Below are 18,856 nucleotides of genomic sequence, written 5' to 3'. Positions count from 1 at the left end.
ACTAATACCAATAATACTAATACTAATACTAACAAGTACTAATACTAATACTAACAACAGTACCATTACTAATACTAATACTAATGTTAACACCAATAGTAATACTAATAATAGTATGAATACTAATAGCAATACCACTGCTAATACTATTACTAATAGTAATATCAATACTAATGCTAACACCAATACTAATACTAACACCAATACTAATAGTAATACTAATACCAATTAATACAAATACTAATAACATAGTATATGAAAGCTGACTTGCAATGTCAATCATGTCAGTGCAAAAAAAAAAAAAAAAAAAAAAAAAATCAATCGAGTTAGCTTTGTGGACATTCACGTTTCACCTTTCAGAATTGTCATAATAGGCTAGAATAGAAAAATAAATCTATGAAACGAAGCATAAATAAAAATAAGAAATAAGACATAAAACGTGTCAGTAAGTTAGTGTCAGACCCACAGATGACCCAATCATATTGCCAGAGTTGATGAGGATGGTGATCGTACCTTCGGCGTGAGAGTGAGTTCAGGTCTGCTGGTGGAGGAGACTGGACGTGCGACGCAGCCGGTCGACACTATTTGTTCCTCTCTGCCTCCGCCTGATCTTTGGACTTTTTATGGCCTCTGTGAGCCAGCCAGGCAGCAGAAGCTTATAAAATCCTTAGGCTATAGCTTCCCAGCAGTCACAGGCAGAATGAAATTTATAACAGTGATAAAAGTGAGGCTGGACTCTGAGTCTGATTTGATCTGAGTGACGCAGACACTCAGATTTCAAAATGACACAGCATGATACTGTTAAAGAAATATAAATTGTTGAAATAAAATGATATTAAAGAGTGGGAGCTGAAATAGAATTGGCTGTGGTCTTAGATGGTGTTAGACACAGATAAAAAATGATCATCTTTCTTCCATAGCACTTTTTTGTAAAACAAGTGTTACAAAAGTGTACAAAAGCGAAACTGATAAATTTAACAGCAAGTGCAATGAAAGAAGGGTCACAAATATAAAAGCAAGCAGGATGGAATGACAAACCATGAGAGGGAGGTCAAAAAAATATAAAAGCAAGACTAAAATACAATTTAAAACATGAAGAAACTAATTTATGACTGACTTAGTGGTTTTGGGGTGGACCATCATGTGTGAGCCTGTGCAATATTTGCCGCATAGTTTGACCAAAAGTAAACCTATAAAAGAGCATTTTATGATAGAAAAATGATTCCCAGTAAACATCCAGCGCCAGTCACGAACATAACATGATCCTGTTCACTCTGCCTTTGGGGGAGACAGGCTGCACGAAAAGAAAACATCTGCCTCCTCAAGATCCAGATATCAATCAGATCTTAACTGCATGTTGCCTTGACACCCTTAATATCAGTGACATAAGTGATAGCTGCTTGTCGTAATTTACTGGATCAAGTCATATCTTTTACCGCCTACCAGCCATAATTATATTTATTTGGCCTGCCGTCCATTTATGGGCCTTTGCTTGGCCCTCACGTTGATATCACACTGAAGTGAAACAGCCAGAGCACCTTCAGTCATGAGCTGCACCCATCTATCGGGGTGAAGGATACTGTAAAATTCACTGGGTGAAATGGCAGAAAAACCCGAGGAAAGTGTGAAAACAGGTCAGCTGAGCAATAAAAAACCAGGAATTAAGGCCAAGATGTTGTGTGTTAAAACTCATTTACTCAGCTCCTAATCAGGTCCGAGTCCTGTTCAGTAATTTTGGGGTATTTTAGGACACTTTTAGGTACTTTTGAGTGTTTGAGTGTTTTTGAGGGCCCATTTACTCCCTCGGCAGCTCCAAGATGAAAACATGCAGGGATTGATGCATGAAAAGGCTGCTCCCCAGGAGTGTTGTGTAATGTGGACATGACCTGACACCGCAGTGAACGGCCACACCAGCTTCTCACACCTGACATGCTGACAGGTCGTAAAGGGGTAAGACGGTGGCTGTCCTCTGTCCTCTGGGTGAATCTGCCCGGGGAAAACTTTTGTTTTGCTTATATGTTGGATTCTGAATTTTTTTTTGCTGGATTTTATATTTAGACTTTTATTCAAAGCCTTGTTTCCTTATCTTGCTGCTACTTTTACTTTTGATTATTTTTTGTGTTTTTCCTATTGGATTCTATTAATATTGGATTTCCAAAAAATTTTTGCTGCAGTATATGTACTGAGAATATCCATCTAAACATCTCCCCCGACTTTCCTGTCTGTATTACATAAAGCAGAAATGGAAAAAAGAAGCTGTGAATGAGTTATTTCGTTTCATTTTCAGTGTTAAAATCTTGTTTTTCTTCAAACAAGTGACAAAGGCTGATCCGCCTTATTCTGCCTTGTCTCAACATATTCATACTTACTACCAGAACAATTCCTGAAACAAGTGAAACTGCTTCGCAAACCAGACCATCAAATAAGATTTTGATTCACTTGTTTGAAGAAAAAAACATAGATTTAAACAGTAAGCAGTCCCTTTAGCAGTAAGGTGGAATTTTTACTATTTATTTATTTATTTATTTATTTATTTACTGCAGTGTATTAGTAAAAGTATTAAGGACATATAACCAGCCGTGGTGACTGTATGGAACAAACTGCAGACATTTTTGGACCAATAAAGTGTATAAGGTGTTTAACAGGGTTCTCCAAAGCAGCTGAAAAAATACAAGATGTTCACAGTGGTAGAATTTGGTAAAAACCTTGATAGGAGTTTGGTTCTGATTAATTCATGCCTCATTAAAAAGTGGAGTAGGAGTTACTGAACTGTTCCTGAACACACTCATTTTTAAAGTGATTTTTTTTCTTTTCTTTTCTTTTTTTTTGACACAAGTCTCAGTTCAGAGTGTGTGACCCTGACTGTGATGTGTTGTTATGTTGGCTATCAGGGTTAGTAACATTTACATTGTCATGGCAGCAGAGATGACACAGGATGACACAGTCTTAATCAGGGTTACATAAATAGCATGTAACACTGGTGATACCATCGGCTACTGGTCTGGGTGGAGGCAGAGCCGAGTCTGTCTGCAGGTAATCCAGAGCAGAGGTGAAACCAGCAGGAAACACGTTTATTGCATATTCAGGATTGTTAAACCATCACTGTCAGCAAAGAAGTTCAAACTGCTTTCTGTACAAGTAGACTCAGTTTTGGATTTATTTTCATATTCTCAAATGCAGGAAAATACACGACTGATACTGTTAAACAAATGTAACAAAAAAAAAAAAAAAAAAAAAAAATCCATACTGATTTATTGTAGGCTCTTCTTGGCTTTAAAAACAACAGTTAAAGACCATGTAGAAGATTTAACAGTACTGGGTGTTTTTCTCTTTATGATGCATCCTTTTATTTATTTATTTTTTTAAGAAAAGTTCTATAAAAGCAAGACACAGGCCTCTGTTTTCCCTCTATGCTGTTAAGCTGGGTGTCACGAAAAAAAAAAAAAAATCCCTAAACTGAGCTAAATCGTTTACAGGAAGACTCTGGGATGTGAGGCGTTGTGAAGCAGTGAAGCTGCCAGAGATCACTCAAAAACAAAGATAATCGACTTTTCCAGTCACAAAAAAAAAGACCTCTGTAGCAGCGGATGACATTTGAAAAATAATATCTGGAATGAAATGAGATGACACTTCAACACTTCTCTGTAGGGAAACGGGATTTGTTAAGTTAAAACATTTTTCTAAGTATAAAACTGGCATTACATTAATCTCTGATTCTACCTAAAGTCTCAACCAGGCAATGCTCTGTTAGTACCTTACAAATATGTACATACAAGTAAAAAATGATTGTCGACATGGAACGGGTGCTGTCATTATTATTTTTTTTTTTTTGACAGAGACTGAGATAAAGACTACCAGGTTCAAGGTGAGGGCTTTAATTCCAGTTATTGAAAAACTGCTTGAAGATGATAGTCTCCCTTCCCTGTGGCAGAATCTCCACCTTAAGAGGGAATCAGAGAGGAAATCATGAGGTATAGTTTATATACACTTCAGCTGTAAAACTGTGCACACATAAAGCCTTTATAGCACAGCAGATGTTTTCATTTACTGCAGATGATATTTCCAGAGCTGTAAATGATTTACCATGATTTATATGCAACATCATAACAAGCCGGCAGCCTGGGCCGTATACAGCCCTTAATGCACTTAGCATATATGATAAGTGCATTGAGAGATTATGGCTAGGGCAATGTTTACAGTGGGTAATGAGGGCGCACCACAATATTGTTTCATTTCTGGATACAAGCCATACCTGTGTTTTCATCCGGGGGTAGTTCATCTGCTGGATGAAGTTATCTGCCATTTTTAGGGCCTCCTTCTTCTCCTCAGCGTTAGCTCCGCTGCCTATCAGTCATCAGAGAGAAAGATTTGTACTGGCAGGTGAAGAGGAGCAAATTAGCGCACTTCAAAAAAACAAGAAACAGTACCTTTAGAGGACATTTAGTCTAATTTTAAGAGTTAAAATCAGGTTTTTCTTCAAACAAGGTGGGAAAATCTGCCAGTCAGATGAGATATTCCCACTTGTTTCCCGTGCTAATCAGGGTATTTCCAGAATTTTCTTGAATCATGACTTTGTTTTCTTGATCCTAGTGCCTTATTCTGCCTTGTTTCAACAGATTTACACTTGCGCACAGAAAACATCCTGAAACAAGTGAAACTGCTTTGGCAGCAGGTAGGATTATTATCAGGGATTATTAATGTGAGCTGTCTACGGCCTGGAATCAACAGGGGTTCATTTCAAGCTAAGTTCAAACCACAAATCCTAATAAATGAAACATTGTGTTGTAAATTAAAAAAACAAAAAACAAAACAGGTACATGTAGGATACTGCACAATGAGCGGGGAAATGTAAACTCGGCATAGAGAATAATTAATAAACTGTAACTGCAGATGACACCAGTATTCTGTTATTAATGGTTGAACCCACGTTTCACCTCTCCATGAAAATGCCACTCAAAAAATTTTCACACAGCTCATTAACATTTCATTCAATTAGATACTGAATTTCACTTTGGGCTCGGACAACTATCGCCGTCCTCTGGTATGCATTTCAGAAGGGAGACGTTAACTGGTTAGGGGTCAAGTATTTCCTCACCTTTCCAGACAAAGATCTTTCCGTTGGCCCCGTTGTCCAGAATGAAGCAGTCGTCACGGAGCAGCAGCTCCTTGGCGAAGGGACTCTTCCCCGACACTTTGGTCATCGTCATCGAACCTGTTGCATCCGACACCTGTGGAGCACATGGACACCGTTTTTCACTTTTGTTTGATTAAAAATGTGCACGTTTATGATGTGCAAAAAGAGATGTAAAGAGGTCATTTTAGGCGCTTTTCCACTGCACAACAAGAAACAAGAACTGGCCCAAATGGGAACAAAGCGGAACAAACAGTAGATGCAGTTCTTCAGGACTTTGGGAAAAATAGTACCCATTTTTCTCCATCTGGCTTCTTCAAACGCTCAGCAGCTAACAATAAACTGTGTCTACTTCTGCACAAATTCAAACATGGCAGGTATCTCTTACAAAATTTGTACCGTGGTCCCAGTTCCTGTTGGTTCCTGTGAGTTCTGCATGAGACCAAAATAATTAACTGGAACTTGAACTGGACCCCTCGGTGCATGCAAAATCCAAGGTCCCCAAAGATTTTTTGTGCCAAAGAAGAACTAAAAGGTTTGGTACAGCTGCAGTGGAAAAGGTCCCTTTATGTTTTCAGACACACAGAGATACTAAATAGTTTGTCGTGCTCTTGCTTTATTCAGTGTTGCGCAAAAGAAATTACTTTGTAGAGGGAGGCCGAGTTGGAGACGTCTGCTTTGCTGTCCTCCTCTGGAGTGCTCTCTGCAAGCGCTGGCATTTTTCCAAGCACCTGCTCATCAAGAGGAGGAAGAGTAGAAGAAAGTATGAGTGAGGTCATTATTACCTAAGGGAAGATTTTCAGGTGACCAGCAACCTTTTATCTAGTCTTAACTAAAACCTTTTGAATAACATCAAATGTTTGAAAATGCTGTTCCTCTTGACAGCATTTACCTTGAGCATCTCTGGTGGCTCCTCCCCCTCCACGATGTCTACGATGCGGGCTTTACCGTGTCTGTCCGTGTCACGGATCAGCGAGGCGATCTCGCGCACTTTCTGCTTCTCGAAGATGTTGGCCTGGGAGCCGATCCACGACACGATCGTCTGCGAGACAAAGAGGTGGCATGAGTCCGGCACCACTCTGAGAGTCTCTGAGGGTCCGTCCATGTCTCTATCATGCAGTTTGCAGTTTGAAGTGCCTTTTAAGTCACCAATACACTTAAGGTTGACACACTTTTGTCAGTCAACATGTTGATACAGGACAGGGCCATTTTATTTGGCACCTGATTTCTGAGATCACATTGACAAGATCAGACTTGATGACTGTATCTGTCCCTGCAGCATTTCTCGCCATTATTCCTCCCCTTACACTGCTTGTACGCCCAGTGTTGCAGGATTAAATTCAAATGTGAAGTAGTAAATCTAATCACAATGTAAGTCTAACCACTTCCATATCTGATTTTGAAGATTTTATGTCACTTAGCACAATCTGGGAGGGTTGAATGAGAAAACATTGCACTGAAACAACATGTAGCCACAGATCTGGATTCAAAGTGTTTTCCTTCACCTCGCCAAGGTCCAAGATGAAGCAGTCTCCCTTGTTGAAGCTCTCCCAGGACAGCTCCACCTCCTTGGCACGAATGTTACGCTTCCCTTTGATCTGGTACAACCTGTGCACCGTCCCAGAGCCCTGGGCCCTCCTGAAGCCGGACTCCACACCCCCCTCCTGCGAGGGAAGCGGGATGCTCAGTTAAAGACATTGTAAACAAGGAAATATAATTTTTTTTCTCAGTTACTGGTTACCAAAGTGCTTGGCCTAATTTTACATTTGGTAGCTATCCAGGAACTATCTAACATTTAAGATTTGCTGTTTTGTTTTAACGAGGCTAACTTTGTAGCCATGGAAACCAAGTGTACAGGAATGCCCTTTGGCACAAAGAAGTCACAAGATCATGGATATCGAAAGAAACAAAAACATAATCCAATATGAAAGATACATATGCTCAAAATCAGCTTTAATGCCAGTTGCTGATTTTGTATTTTAAACCCCAGACAATTTCAGAATGAAATATCAAACAGTATGAAGTGTTTCAATAATTTAGTTGAGGTTCTTCATGGAATCTAAACATTTGAGGGAAGAAAAGCAGCTTAAGGCTAACATAATTTAAAACATGGACAACACCAGGTTTTCACATGACAACAGCAACATTCTCAACATGAAATTTACACCCACCTTATAGCTGACCCCCCTGGGGAAGAGGGTCATGAACTCCGGGGACTCGTAGCCCTGGACCTGCCGGTGCTGAATGGGGTCACCGCCCAAGAAGTTGTCCAGCTGCGTGGCCAACATGGCACAGGCCACCTGCTCATCCCGGGACGACTTCTCACCTGCAAAGAGAGAGAAAATCTTAAGAAAAACTATCCTTCCCAAGGGCTGAGGAATAGGTCAGGTATCTGTGGCATTGCTGCTGCAAAGAGTTGTTGCTGCTGAGTTTTTCATCTGTAAACACAATCCTATTTGATGGTTTGAGCTCCACAAACAAATTCCCATCCAGCCCCATTTGTATTTGAGTGACAAAAATCAGGGAACAACCAGCAAATTGGAAACCTCAGCAAATGACACAGAAACTATCTGCACTCGGTGTGCAGTGGGAATTTAGTTTTTTTTGTATTTTGGGTGAACTGGCTCTTTAAAAATATGAGCACATAATGGGGATGTCTTCAACTTCATCCAGACCACACTGGATGGCAGCGACCAGCTTCATGATATAGGTGACGGACGGAGAGAGAGACAGCAGAGAAAGACGAAGAGGAGAGAGAGGGAATAAAAACAAAGAGCGAGAGAGATGGGAGAGAAGGTGAGGGAACAGGTGGGGCCACAGAGGTTGAGATGTCAGAAAAAGGGCCCCGGTGAGGGAACAAAGAGACACTGACAGAGGTGATGGAGGTGCTGACAGGGGCAAAAGATACGAGAACAAAACAGCGCGCCGCTCCGTGTCGGCCAACAAACGCACAATGACAACACAGGGGTCATGGGTTGTAAACGAGCGGGAGGAGGGAGGCTTTGGAGAAACGCACGCTTGAGCAGGAAGAGAGCCCTCTCCGCGCCGCGACAATCAGCCTAGTGTTACCTAAGCACCGGATACATGCTGGAAACAACGGCCACATTTGAGTACTGTAACAGCCCTCGTGAATTTTTAATGTTCCCCGCTCAAAACCTGACCAACCCCTTTTTTCCCAGGGGAGTTCTTCCTCCTCCCTTTTGTGCCTCTCTCCTTATCCTCGCGTTCCGCTCCGTCCAGCCTCTGTCCTCGCACAATAATGCAGCAGGTCAGCGTTGTGTCCCGTGTGTCATCACCATTAACGTTATTTCTTTTTCCAGCAGAGGTGCACAGTGCACTGCTTTTTAAATATTTTTTTTATTAATGATTTAGTTAAGGTTTTAAGGGCTACCACTTTGGGCTGACTGAGTAGAACTGGAGGAAAACAGTGGAGCATCGTTTGTCTCCGAGTTGGCAGAATCAGTGTGAAGGTCCTGACTCTGTACCCTCTTGGCTCCCCGGGGATGGAAAGATGTCCCACTCGGGCCAGAAACGCAGAGTCAGAGGCTGAAACGTCACTCCCCTGCAACATCACTGAGTGATGTTTCAGCAAGTGAGGGTCAGGGGGTGGCGTCCTGTTTGCTGTAAACAGGCATGTAAAGTCCTTTGAGACTGTAAATAGTGATATTGGGCTTTAAGTAAACTTGAACTTCAATTTTAAGCCCTTAATTTAGAAAACAGGAACATTCTCAAGAAGCAAAATTGCAGGATACCGGTCGTTTTTTTTTTTTGTTTGTTTGTTTGTTTGTTTTTTGGAAAGGTATTGAATTTTGAACCGGAAAGTCTACTAAAGTCATGGAATATCATCAAATTTCAGCCTCAATTTTAATCAGAATCAGTGACTAGTTTTTCACCTGATGTAATATTTATTTTTCATTGTGTTCACATTGTTTGCTTCCCCTGCAAAAGTAAACAGAATAACATCCTTTAACCCTTTGAATTTTCCCAGGAAATCCCCCTTATGTAGCATCAAAGTTAGGTAAACATTTTTTTTCTATATTATATGACAGTTGTAGATGCATCCTCTGCAGCATTTTGCAGTGACACCCCACACGTGGACAATAAATCACTTAGATGTGGCCTCTCGTCTCTCACCTATCCACATGTGCAGGTCAGCTCCCAGCACGCCGCGGTTCTCCAGCACCAAGTAGGAGTCTCCGTTGAAGAAGGCTCCCACCTCCGAGGGATCCAGCAGCACCGCCTTCATCTTCTCCACCCGCCACACCCTGAGGCCCGGCTCCCGGATCTCTGGCCCAAACTGCCCTGGTGCTGGCTGGAACGGGAGCATCCTGCACGGGGAGCAGAGGAGGAGGAGGAGGTTGGTGAGGCCAAAGGGAAAAAAGGATAGAGGTTGTCGAGAGAGTGAGGGAGGAAATTTTTCAGCACTTATTTAGACATGTTTCAGCTCCTTGTCCCTCATCAGGGGGCAGGAAAGGCATTGGTCAGCTACCAGGTTTTTAAATGATGCCTAGTCTTGTAATAATAAAGCCCTTTTTCAACGAAACAGTGTGACTTGGATGTTTGCCGTCCATATTCTACACAGTATGTTTTTCATTTGTTTTTTCATTGATCTACCCCTCTCCAAAGAGCTGATTCTCATTGGCCTGATTGAGGACCCACGTCGTGCACCTTTGCTATTTTATGTGCCAAATTGTTGTTTTTACAATGGAAAAAAGTGAAACAGCTCTTAGACCAATGGCTGGTTTCCTAACAAAGTGGCTGGTAGGTAGTTGATAAATTTACCCTGCAGATGCTTCCTCTTAAAAGACATGAAGTAGACCGAAATATAGGAAGTTTGAGTAATGTTGTAGATGTTTCTGTTTGGGAAACAATGCATGGTTTTGGGTGAAGTAAGGAGAAGCAAAAGCAGACTCCGTGTCGCCCACCAAGCCCTGACGTGGCTGGCCTGTCACAACAAGAAGGCGGCTGCTCTTTTCCTTGACTTCCCCATTGAAACCTGTACTGAAGTCGAGTTAGAGGGTGGCAGCTGGGTCAAAATCAACCCAAAAAAAGAAGAACATGTCTATAGTTGTGCCCACTGCCTCAAAAATGTAACTTCCGAGCGTAACCTAAAGGAGGATCATTTTTGAGGTGCAACGGCAAAGTCCAGAATCCGTGTCAAACCACAAGAAACCACAACCCCCCTAAAGAACAACAGACAGACGGATGTGGTTAATGTGATGAGTGCTAGAGGAGAAGATGCAAAACGAGGGGTTGTGTTGCGGGTTAAAGACGATGGGCTACGTTACATGACTTTTATGCAACACAACACCGGGCAGGCATACCAGCACCACGCTATTGTTACTGCACAGAACAGGGCGTGCCTATACGCAAGCTGGATCATGTCACATATATGAGACTGAGCCAGGTATGGACTCTCTCTCTCTCTCTCTCTCTCTCTCTCTCTCTCTCTCTCTCTCTCTCTCTCACTCTCTCGCTCTCTCTCTCTTTCTCTTTCTTTTACTCTTAGAAGAGAGAGAAACAGGGGGTGTATAGTCCTACGTGTACGTGTGTCACGCCTCCCTCCTCCTATCCTCTTTCGCCTTGTCACGCAACGTTATGTTTGCCGGCAGCACACAGATGAGTCACTCGGCTACACACTGCTCTCTTCCTCTCTGCCCTCGTCCTGTCTTACTTTGGCTTCCTCGTCCTCGCTGCCAGAATGGAAATGCACACGCCTCTTACTTTCTTGCCGCCCTGTTTATCAAATGTGCTTAATAGGCAAATGATAAGAATCATATCTTCAGAGTTACACATTTACCATCATCATGATCTGCACCCTCTCACGACTCTCAGATCCACAGGAACAAACAACACAGTTTTGATACTATTGGACTTGTATCGCTTTATCGGAGCAGCTACACCCAAGAGCATAAGCTCGAAAATAAACTCACAACACAATCAAATGCAACTTAACATCTGTCATACAATGCACTGCTTAATGTTTAGATTTTTGATGTGCAATCTCATGCTTCTGTAGGTATTCAGAAAGTTTTTTTCTTGGATGATAAAGCACAAATAAATGAAAACTTACACTACCCACAGTTAGGGCTGCAAAAGTAATTATGATTTAAATATCAGAAGATATTACTCAAAAGGTAAAATGAGTGACAATATGCCATTACAACTGAAGTATTGTGGTGCTGCAGAGATGCACTGGGCTAATTATTATACTCACCAGATGTAAGAACACATGTCTATTTGGTACAAACCCCAATGCAAAACCACACCACCATCATAATCATCATCATCATCATCATCATCATCATCATCATTTTAATAGATGTTTCAGTGAAAATGAAAAAAAAAAAAAAAACAAGAGAAAAATGTATGATGCAAAAATAACATTCCCACTGAAACTGAGAATCAATTTGCAGTTGCAATCCCTGTAAGAAAAACTGCAATAGATTTTTTTTTTCATTCAGCCCGACTCAAAGCACTGATATTCAGAACAGCAGCTCTACAGGCTTCAATCTGTCAAAAACGACTGTCAAACAACAATAAAAACGCCCTGAGCAGCGCAGAGGTTGTGATATCTCATTATCGCTTCTGCTACAATATGAATATTGCAGTCTCAAAACAAATAAACAGGGAAGATGCACGCGGCCGATGAGTGATATGGGTGGAAAATTAACCACATCTTCCAGGATAAGTATTATTATTACCCAGCAGTTTAGGTTTCAATTTAGCTGCTAGACAGGCGCCAGGCAGCAAATTACTGATAAAGAAGGAATGGAGCGGAATAAATGTGGCTCAGTGTAAATAACCTCCGTTGGGATGATTATAGTGATTAGAGTTTAGTGAGGACATTATAATCACGGACACTAATCCACCATATCTGATGCTTCCTCCAGCTCTCGTGTGTGTGCATGTGTGTGTGTCTGTGCTTGTGTGCCTGATGGGAAAGACTGAAAACTGCAAAATAACCACTGAAAAAAATAAATAAATAAATAAAATTCAATGCAAACTCTGATGCTGAATCTTGATTTAAAGATGATTTGCATTTTGGGTTGACAAGTTTGTAATGACAGCAGGTGAAATGGAAGTTTTTAGAGCCGAGTGTGAACTTTGTGGTGCAGATCACAGGACAGAGTCGCACCACACAGGATGTCAGCATTAGCTCCACCCTTTCCTGTTGTCACTCGCGGTTTTCACGCCACGCACAATTTTAGTTTAGAGGCTAACTGTCGTGGCAGCCCTCTCTCTCCCGATGCCTCATATCAAAAGCGACGTAGCTGATCACCTTCATTGTGTCAAACTGTGGTGAGCGAGGAGGAGCTGCACTCGAAAGCATCAAAACAAATTAGTAAAAGTGACTGTCGGCGAAACAGAGACAGATAAAGATACTGACAGTGCAGGAGAGTAAATATTTGAAGACATAAAACGGTAAGTAGGTAGGTAGGTAGGTAGGTAAGAGAGGCAGGAGAGAGCGAGGGAAAGGGGCCTGAAGCACCGCATGCGTCTGCCCCGGGACGGTTAGGGTTACAAAGCTTGGCCCGCCGCTTCAAGAGTAAGTAAAGAGGGAAGAGGAAAAAGCCCTGATCCACTTAACTGTATGACCTCCTCCGGTGCCTCCGCCATGCTGTCTGACTCCGGCTCCATTCTGCGTGTCCACTGGAGTGTGTGTGAGTGTGTGAACGTGTGTGTACGGGTGTGAGGGATCGAGAGGTCCGGCCAGGAGGAGTATTTGCGCTCACCTGGCCTGGTTAGCTTATATGTGGGAGGTAACTGGAGCCGGGGTGATGATACCTGCGGCCCGTGGATAGGACAACGTGTGTGGGGGGGAGTCGGGTTCCTGGTTCCTGGCTAAAGCTAAACGCCAAGCTGATAATTACTGGGACAGCGAGCTCCTGGCTCCTCCGTCTTTCCCGTACTGCCTCTCCTCTCACTCCCTTTGGCTCGCCCTCCCGCTCCCCCTCCTTTGCCTCATCCCGGCCTTTTGCGCCACTCTGCCCTCTCCACCTGTCCACCCTGCTATCCATGCAAAAACAAAAAACTTGGGAGATGGGACCTTCTCTCTCTCTCTCTCTCTCTCTCTTATTCTTTTTCCTTTCCAAGCATTCACTTGCTCTGCGATCCCATGCTTTCTTTCTTTTTGGTCACTCTTGACTGCTAAAAAAAAAAAAAAGGGACTCCTTTCATGAGCAAATCACTTTCTATGTGAGATGCCGGCATGAAGCTGATTAGATCTCTGCAAAGGGATCACGACTCAGCGCCACTTGTTGTCTCTCTCCATTAATCTCTTTAAAAGCATTGATTTCAAATGATGGTTTAGCCACCGCTGGGGGCATTAATCCAATCGAATGAGTTTCAGTGTGGAACAAAGAAAGGAAGGACGAGGGAAATAAAGACAAAAGGGCAGCATTTCTTGTTTTGAGATGCGGCCAAAAAAAGAAAAGGCAGATGGAAAGGCTGCAGGATAGAGACTGGCCCTTTGGCCTTAGCCGCTGGAGTAATTAGTGGTGTCTGGTTTGATGATGGAGAGAGAAAGAGAGAGAAAGAGAGAGAGAGAGAGAGAGGACAGAAGGGTAGAGATGGAGACACAAGGTCAGAGATAGGGTACAGGGGTCACTGAACTAATCAGTCATTCATGCGTTGTTAACCAGACAGAAATATGAGAGCAGACAATATGCGGGCAGAGTAGCGGGCAGGCGCAGAGAGAACTGAGAGCAATGTGACGATTGACGCTGAGTGTGTGTGTGTTTGTGTGTGTGTGTGTGTGTGCATGGTTGTTTGTGTGTGTTGGTACGGCTGGGTTGCCCTGTATGGTTTTTTGAGATTGAGAGACTGAAATCAAGACAGTCCGATAAAGACATGGGGAAAATTTGAGAAGGCCAGAGGACAAAGAGGAATGAGAAATTAAATATAGTGCAATATGAATCATAGAGGCACCAATGTGGGTACAAAAGAAAGTAATACCACGGAGTCTGTGCTGTGCAGTCAGTGTGGTTTTGTTTTCCTGTTCCATAGGACTGCACTAACAGATAGTTTGTCTGTTGTCCTGTATAAATAGTGACGGACTCTCTTGAACTGTAAGGTAGAAGGCCGAAAGCTCGGGAAACACTGGAGAACTTACCCTCAAATTTTCAATCTTTGCCTTGCCTAGTCAGGAACACACTCATGTTATACTTAATAACTGCAGTTTCCTGGATCTTGTCTTGTTCTCCGTCCTGGAGGGTGTCACATTTGACAAGTAGGGAAGTAGGGGACACCAATCTACAGTACATAACTCATAACTTCTCCTTGTATTTAAACACCTACCCCGCCCCTATAAGGCCTAAGACAACATTAAACATCTTTGATTTTGTCTAATAGCAAGTCCCAGGAGCACCACAGGACGGTTTTTCTTGTGAGCTCCTTAGAAAGCGTTATGGTCATGCAAATGAAGGCAAACATCACCACTTCAAGATGTAAGAGGCTGTGGAATATTTTAAAGAGAAGCATGGAGACAGAGACAAAATGTGGAGGCTGAAGCTGGAGGTTTGTGAGCTCAGTCACTCGAGTCAAACTAAAGATTCATTGTCACGCCCTGAGATTCCTTTGCCGGCTTCAGGAAGGAATGTCAGATGCACAGATTTGGAGTCTTTGTTAGGGGACAAAATGAAGGAAAACTATTTTTTCCAGGGGGAAAAAACAGGAAAACAAGGGGAAAAAAGACAAGAGGGTGAAACTGACTCAGGGATTGTATAAGAACATGCATTCCTAAAGTTTTGTGTTGAGGCTTACCTTGCAAAGTGGAGTGACGGTAGGAGACTTGCACGTCGGAGCAGAGAGGGGGGAGAAATGCAGTCAGGCAAGGAGCAACACGTCCTAAACACACAAACTCTGTCTGTCACACACTCTCACAAAACCCATGGTCCCATTTCCTGCCTCTGTCTCTCTCAGTCTTAGCCCGGCCCCCTGACTCACCACAAAGGCAGCAGAAAGTGCGGAAACCTAAAGTTAAAAATGAGGTCTGAGCAGAATTTACTTGAACCAGCGGTGGAATTTGAGTTCAAATGAGACGACAAACTCTTCATTCTAACTTGGAGGAATAATTCATTTTGTATCTGATTGATCTTCAACTCTAAGTCGCCCCTTCCCTCGGCCTCTGAAGGCAGAAGATTTGCAGCAATGCCCACGCAAAGCCATTTCTGCCCTTTAACACAATTGAACACACTTCACAATCCAAAACCTTGGCAGGGTTTACTAGAAATAGTAATAGAAATGGGCCTCGGTTCCATTCATTTGCACATATTTCTTCAGATTCCTAGTGAGTAACTTCTGCTTTTACAGCCCCAGTAATCAACAGATATGCTTCTTACAACCAGGAACCATTCCTCAGGGATTCCCCCCTCAAGACCACTACACTTTCAGGTTGCTATAATAAACATAACAGCCAGCCAGGGACACGCCTGTAAACATGAATCATCAGGACTCTCCCAGCAGACGCTCCTGTGCAGGTAAGAGCTGTGGAGACGCCCTGCAGAGTCATAGTGAAGCCTCTGACTCAGTATTTCCACAGGATGACATAATGTGGCCTTCAGGGTCCTAAAGAGGAATGACCACCAGGTGTGTATCCACAGGGGTGTGAAAGGACAGAAGCTGTACTTCTACATGATCTACACAAAGGAATCAGAGTTACAGCTGCCGGTTACAGCAGGCATGGAAAGATTTTTGGAGAACCAAACACACAAAAAGGGGAAGTCCAGTCTTTTCTTTTTTCAGACGGAGAGACTCACAGTCAGATGGTGACTGGTGAAGTGTTTTCCAGATGTGCCGCCCCGGTATAGCAACAAATGTCACAGAAAAGACGAAGTGAGTCTCAATTCACATCCCTCCATAAACAGTGAAACCCTGTTCTTGTTCTTCCTGACTGTTAGCATCTATTACTTTTGTAAACAGAGATCAGAAAAAACACTTGCTCCCATAAAAAAAAAGCTGTAGCTGTAATCAGAGATTCACATCCAGCGGCTGCCTAGTTTACTGCATAATTTCTTTATCGTCCACGTGCATCATGGGAGTGCATCGGGCACAAAACTACATCAGTGTGGTCCAAGATTCTTTCTTTGTGTATATAATACAACAAATGAAAATAAAACAAAAATAATAAATGCATTATGACAATAAATAAATGCACAGGTGGTATGAGTGTCAGGCTATATAGGCTAGAAATATGCGATATGTATAATTAGACGACACAGCAAACAAGATGATAGGCATCCCACAAGCAAACAAATATATATATATATGTATATTTTGTGTATTGCTTTAATGCAAGAAACTTTTTTCCAGTCTAGAGCAGGTTTTGCATTATGATATCGCGACAGAGACTTGGAGTTATTAAGAGTAACACCATGTGACATTGTCCAAATTTAGTAGTTTAGATAGCTGTTGTCGCATCATTCTGTGGTTTGCCTCTTAGCCTTGGTTAGCATCGTGATTTCTTGATGCAGCTGTCAAAGCATTGTCAAAGGCTTTTGAAGGATTTTAGGATTCTTATAACAAAGCTTTTTATATTAGTGCAGAAAAAAATGAGCAGTTTTGCAAATGCATGATGACATTTTTCAGGCAAATTTCCTAAAGATATGAATGAGAGTGTCCTTAACGGTTTCTATTAAAGTGATCTGTTTTCTGTACAAGGTTTTTTTTATAAGATAAACTATCAGATATTAAGATTTAATTTTGGTCCCCAGGGCCTATATCCTCCTTACATAAGGTAGCTGTTTGTGCTGGTGTTTTATTGATAATCTGAAGTCATGCAGTGTTGGTGTGACTTGTTTATTTCCTTAACATCCCCATAAACAGATCAGCAGATGGTTTATCTCCAGCTTTGGTTGGACAGAGTTCAGGGAGTCCAGGAAGTTCAAATGCAACATGACAGGGAGCTGGGCGGCAAATCCTTCAATGCACTTTACATATTTACCATAAACGCAGATTTTTAGAACACAAAAGCACACGAAGATGGTGGTTGCTTACCTGCTCTCGGACTTGCGTGAGTGCCGGCCTCTGAATTAACTTGACTGATTGAGGGACCCTCTACAATGGTAATAAGCAGGTCGGTTCACAGCAGAGTGAGAGCGCCCCCAAGAGGAAGCTGCGTTGATATCAATCTTCATTCAATGACTGTGAGTGTGGCCTCCAGCAATTTGCTTTTTTTGTTTCTTAGTTTTAATGCCAGGAGACGTTGAAGCCAACAGAGGAAACTCTTGCAGCTTTGGGAAACCAGTCCTTGTTAGTTTTGAATTTTCTAAATCTCATTTTGAGTTTAAATTGTCCTCAGGTTTCAAGCTTCACAGCAGCTGAAGCTTGAACCTTTCTACAGCATGTGTTGCATAGCTATGCTGTAACTGAAATGCACGGCCAGTGATGAAGTCAGTGTCACTGTATTTGACAGCCGTGTATAATGTAAAAATATTGACACTGCTGACGTGCGCTGCATCCTCTTTAGCCTCGCACAGCAAGGTGACTCCCAGCAGACGGCCGCATGGAAGCAGGCAGGAGTCAGCTTTAACTTTGCTGATGCAGACGGCTGAACCCCTCTACATGTTGTACATTTATGAAGCACAAAATGTGCAGTTTGGAATGAGGAAAATGCATAATTGAGTGAACTACCATACCCGAGCTCAGTCTCTTTGTGCTGTGAAAAATGTTTTTTATCGCCCAAGTGCTTGTGTCAATCCTGAAATTCCAGCCATTGTGCACAATCACTTGCACATTTGCCCGGGTGTTTAAGTTACATAAATGGTTAATTGGTGGCAGGGATAAGAGCACCACCTCTTGTTGGTGGAGGATAGCTGTGCCTTGATAAGGACAGGTACAGGCGATCAGAGTCTCCTGGTGAATGCAGGCGAGGAAGACCTCCTTGTTTGTCCAGGCAACGGAGATTCAGACACAAGATTTGTTGTTGCGTTGTGTATCTAACTGATTTCCTTACATGAAGAACTGTAGTGCGGCTGTACTGAATGACCCGTTTTTGACATAATTTTGCTCAGTGGTGAAGAGGAAGGTGCAGACTTTACATTTAACTCCCTAATGTCGCCATCACTGATGTATGTTCAATCTAATCCTCAGATTTTGCCAGTTTGAGCTGGAGTAGAGAGCCAGTCAGCTTTCCGGTGCTGATTTAAGCAGGGCTCATAATCCTGACCCTTACTTAAACTGGTACGGTAATGTAGGATGGCTGCTGTTGGGTAACAGAGTGGAGCTGCTGTTTCCAAGTGGACACTTTAGCAGGGGATGTTTTTAAGCCCACCCTTAATTTTTAGCATTCTCTCTGAAGTCTGTTTTCAACTTGTTTTATTGCACTTACCCGGCATGCATGCAGCTTAAACACTGTGGGAAGTTCTGCATGTGGTGCTGTTAAGTCCCCTGCCTTTCCTCTTTTTCTTACTCCTAACCAGTTTTTTTTATTATTATTATTTATCTTAATAAGTTACCAACCATTTTAGTTCTGCAAAATAAAGTTTTTTTGCTGACCAGATATTTTTGTCCTTCCTCTCCACACATAATTATTTGACTATTTGATAACAATAAGCCTCTTTTGATGTGAACTGAATGCATGTCTATCCAGGAAGTCGAGGCCTATTAAGGTCAACGGGCCTGTTACAGTAATAAACACAACATCTCACTTCCTGTAACCTGTGTCTGGGTCACATAAAGAAACAAACAACAGATACTGACAATTAACTCACGATGCCATGATTT

General features: G+C 42.4%; 1 protein-coding gene across 1 annotated transcript; it reads right to left on the bottom strand.

Moving 5' to 3' along the window:
* Nucleotides 1-3,131: 3,131 nt before the first annotated feature.
* On the bottom strand, nt 3,132-14,993 carry capgb (capping protein (actin filament), gelsolin-like b). Its single transcript, XM_030075578.1, has 9 exons — nt 14,897-14,993; nt 9,266-9,459; nt 7,303-7,457; nt 6,637-6,795; nt 6,024-6,173; nt 5,776-5,862; nt 5,096-5,228; nt 4,253-4,344; nt 3,132-3,940 (listed from the first exon to the last, which is right to left on the bottom strand). The coding sequence occupies exons 2-9, from the start codon at nt 9,456-9,458 to the stop codon at nt 3,875-3,877; spliced, it is 1,035 nt and encodes a 344-aa protein (XP_029931438.1). The 5' UTR covers nt 9,459; nt 14,897-14,993; the 3' UTR covers nt 3,132-3,874.
* Nucleotides 14,994-18,856: the final 3,863 nt, after the last annotated feature.

Source organism: Myripristis murdjan, chromosome 18, assembly GCF_902150065.1.
Source record: "Myripristis murdjan chromosome 18, fMyrMur1.1, whole genome shotgun sequence".
Lineage (NCBI taxonomy): Eukaryota > Metazoa > Chordata > Actinopteri > Holocentriformes > Holocentridae > Myripristis > Myripristis murdjan.
The sequence above is the reverse complement of the archived record's forward strand: the minus strand, read 5'-3'. Positions and strand labels throughout refer to the sequence as shown.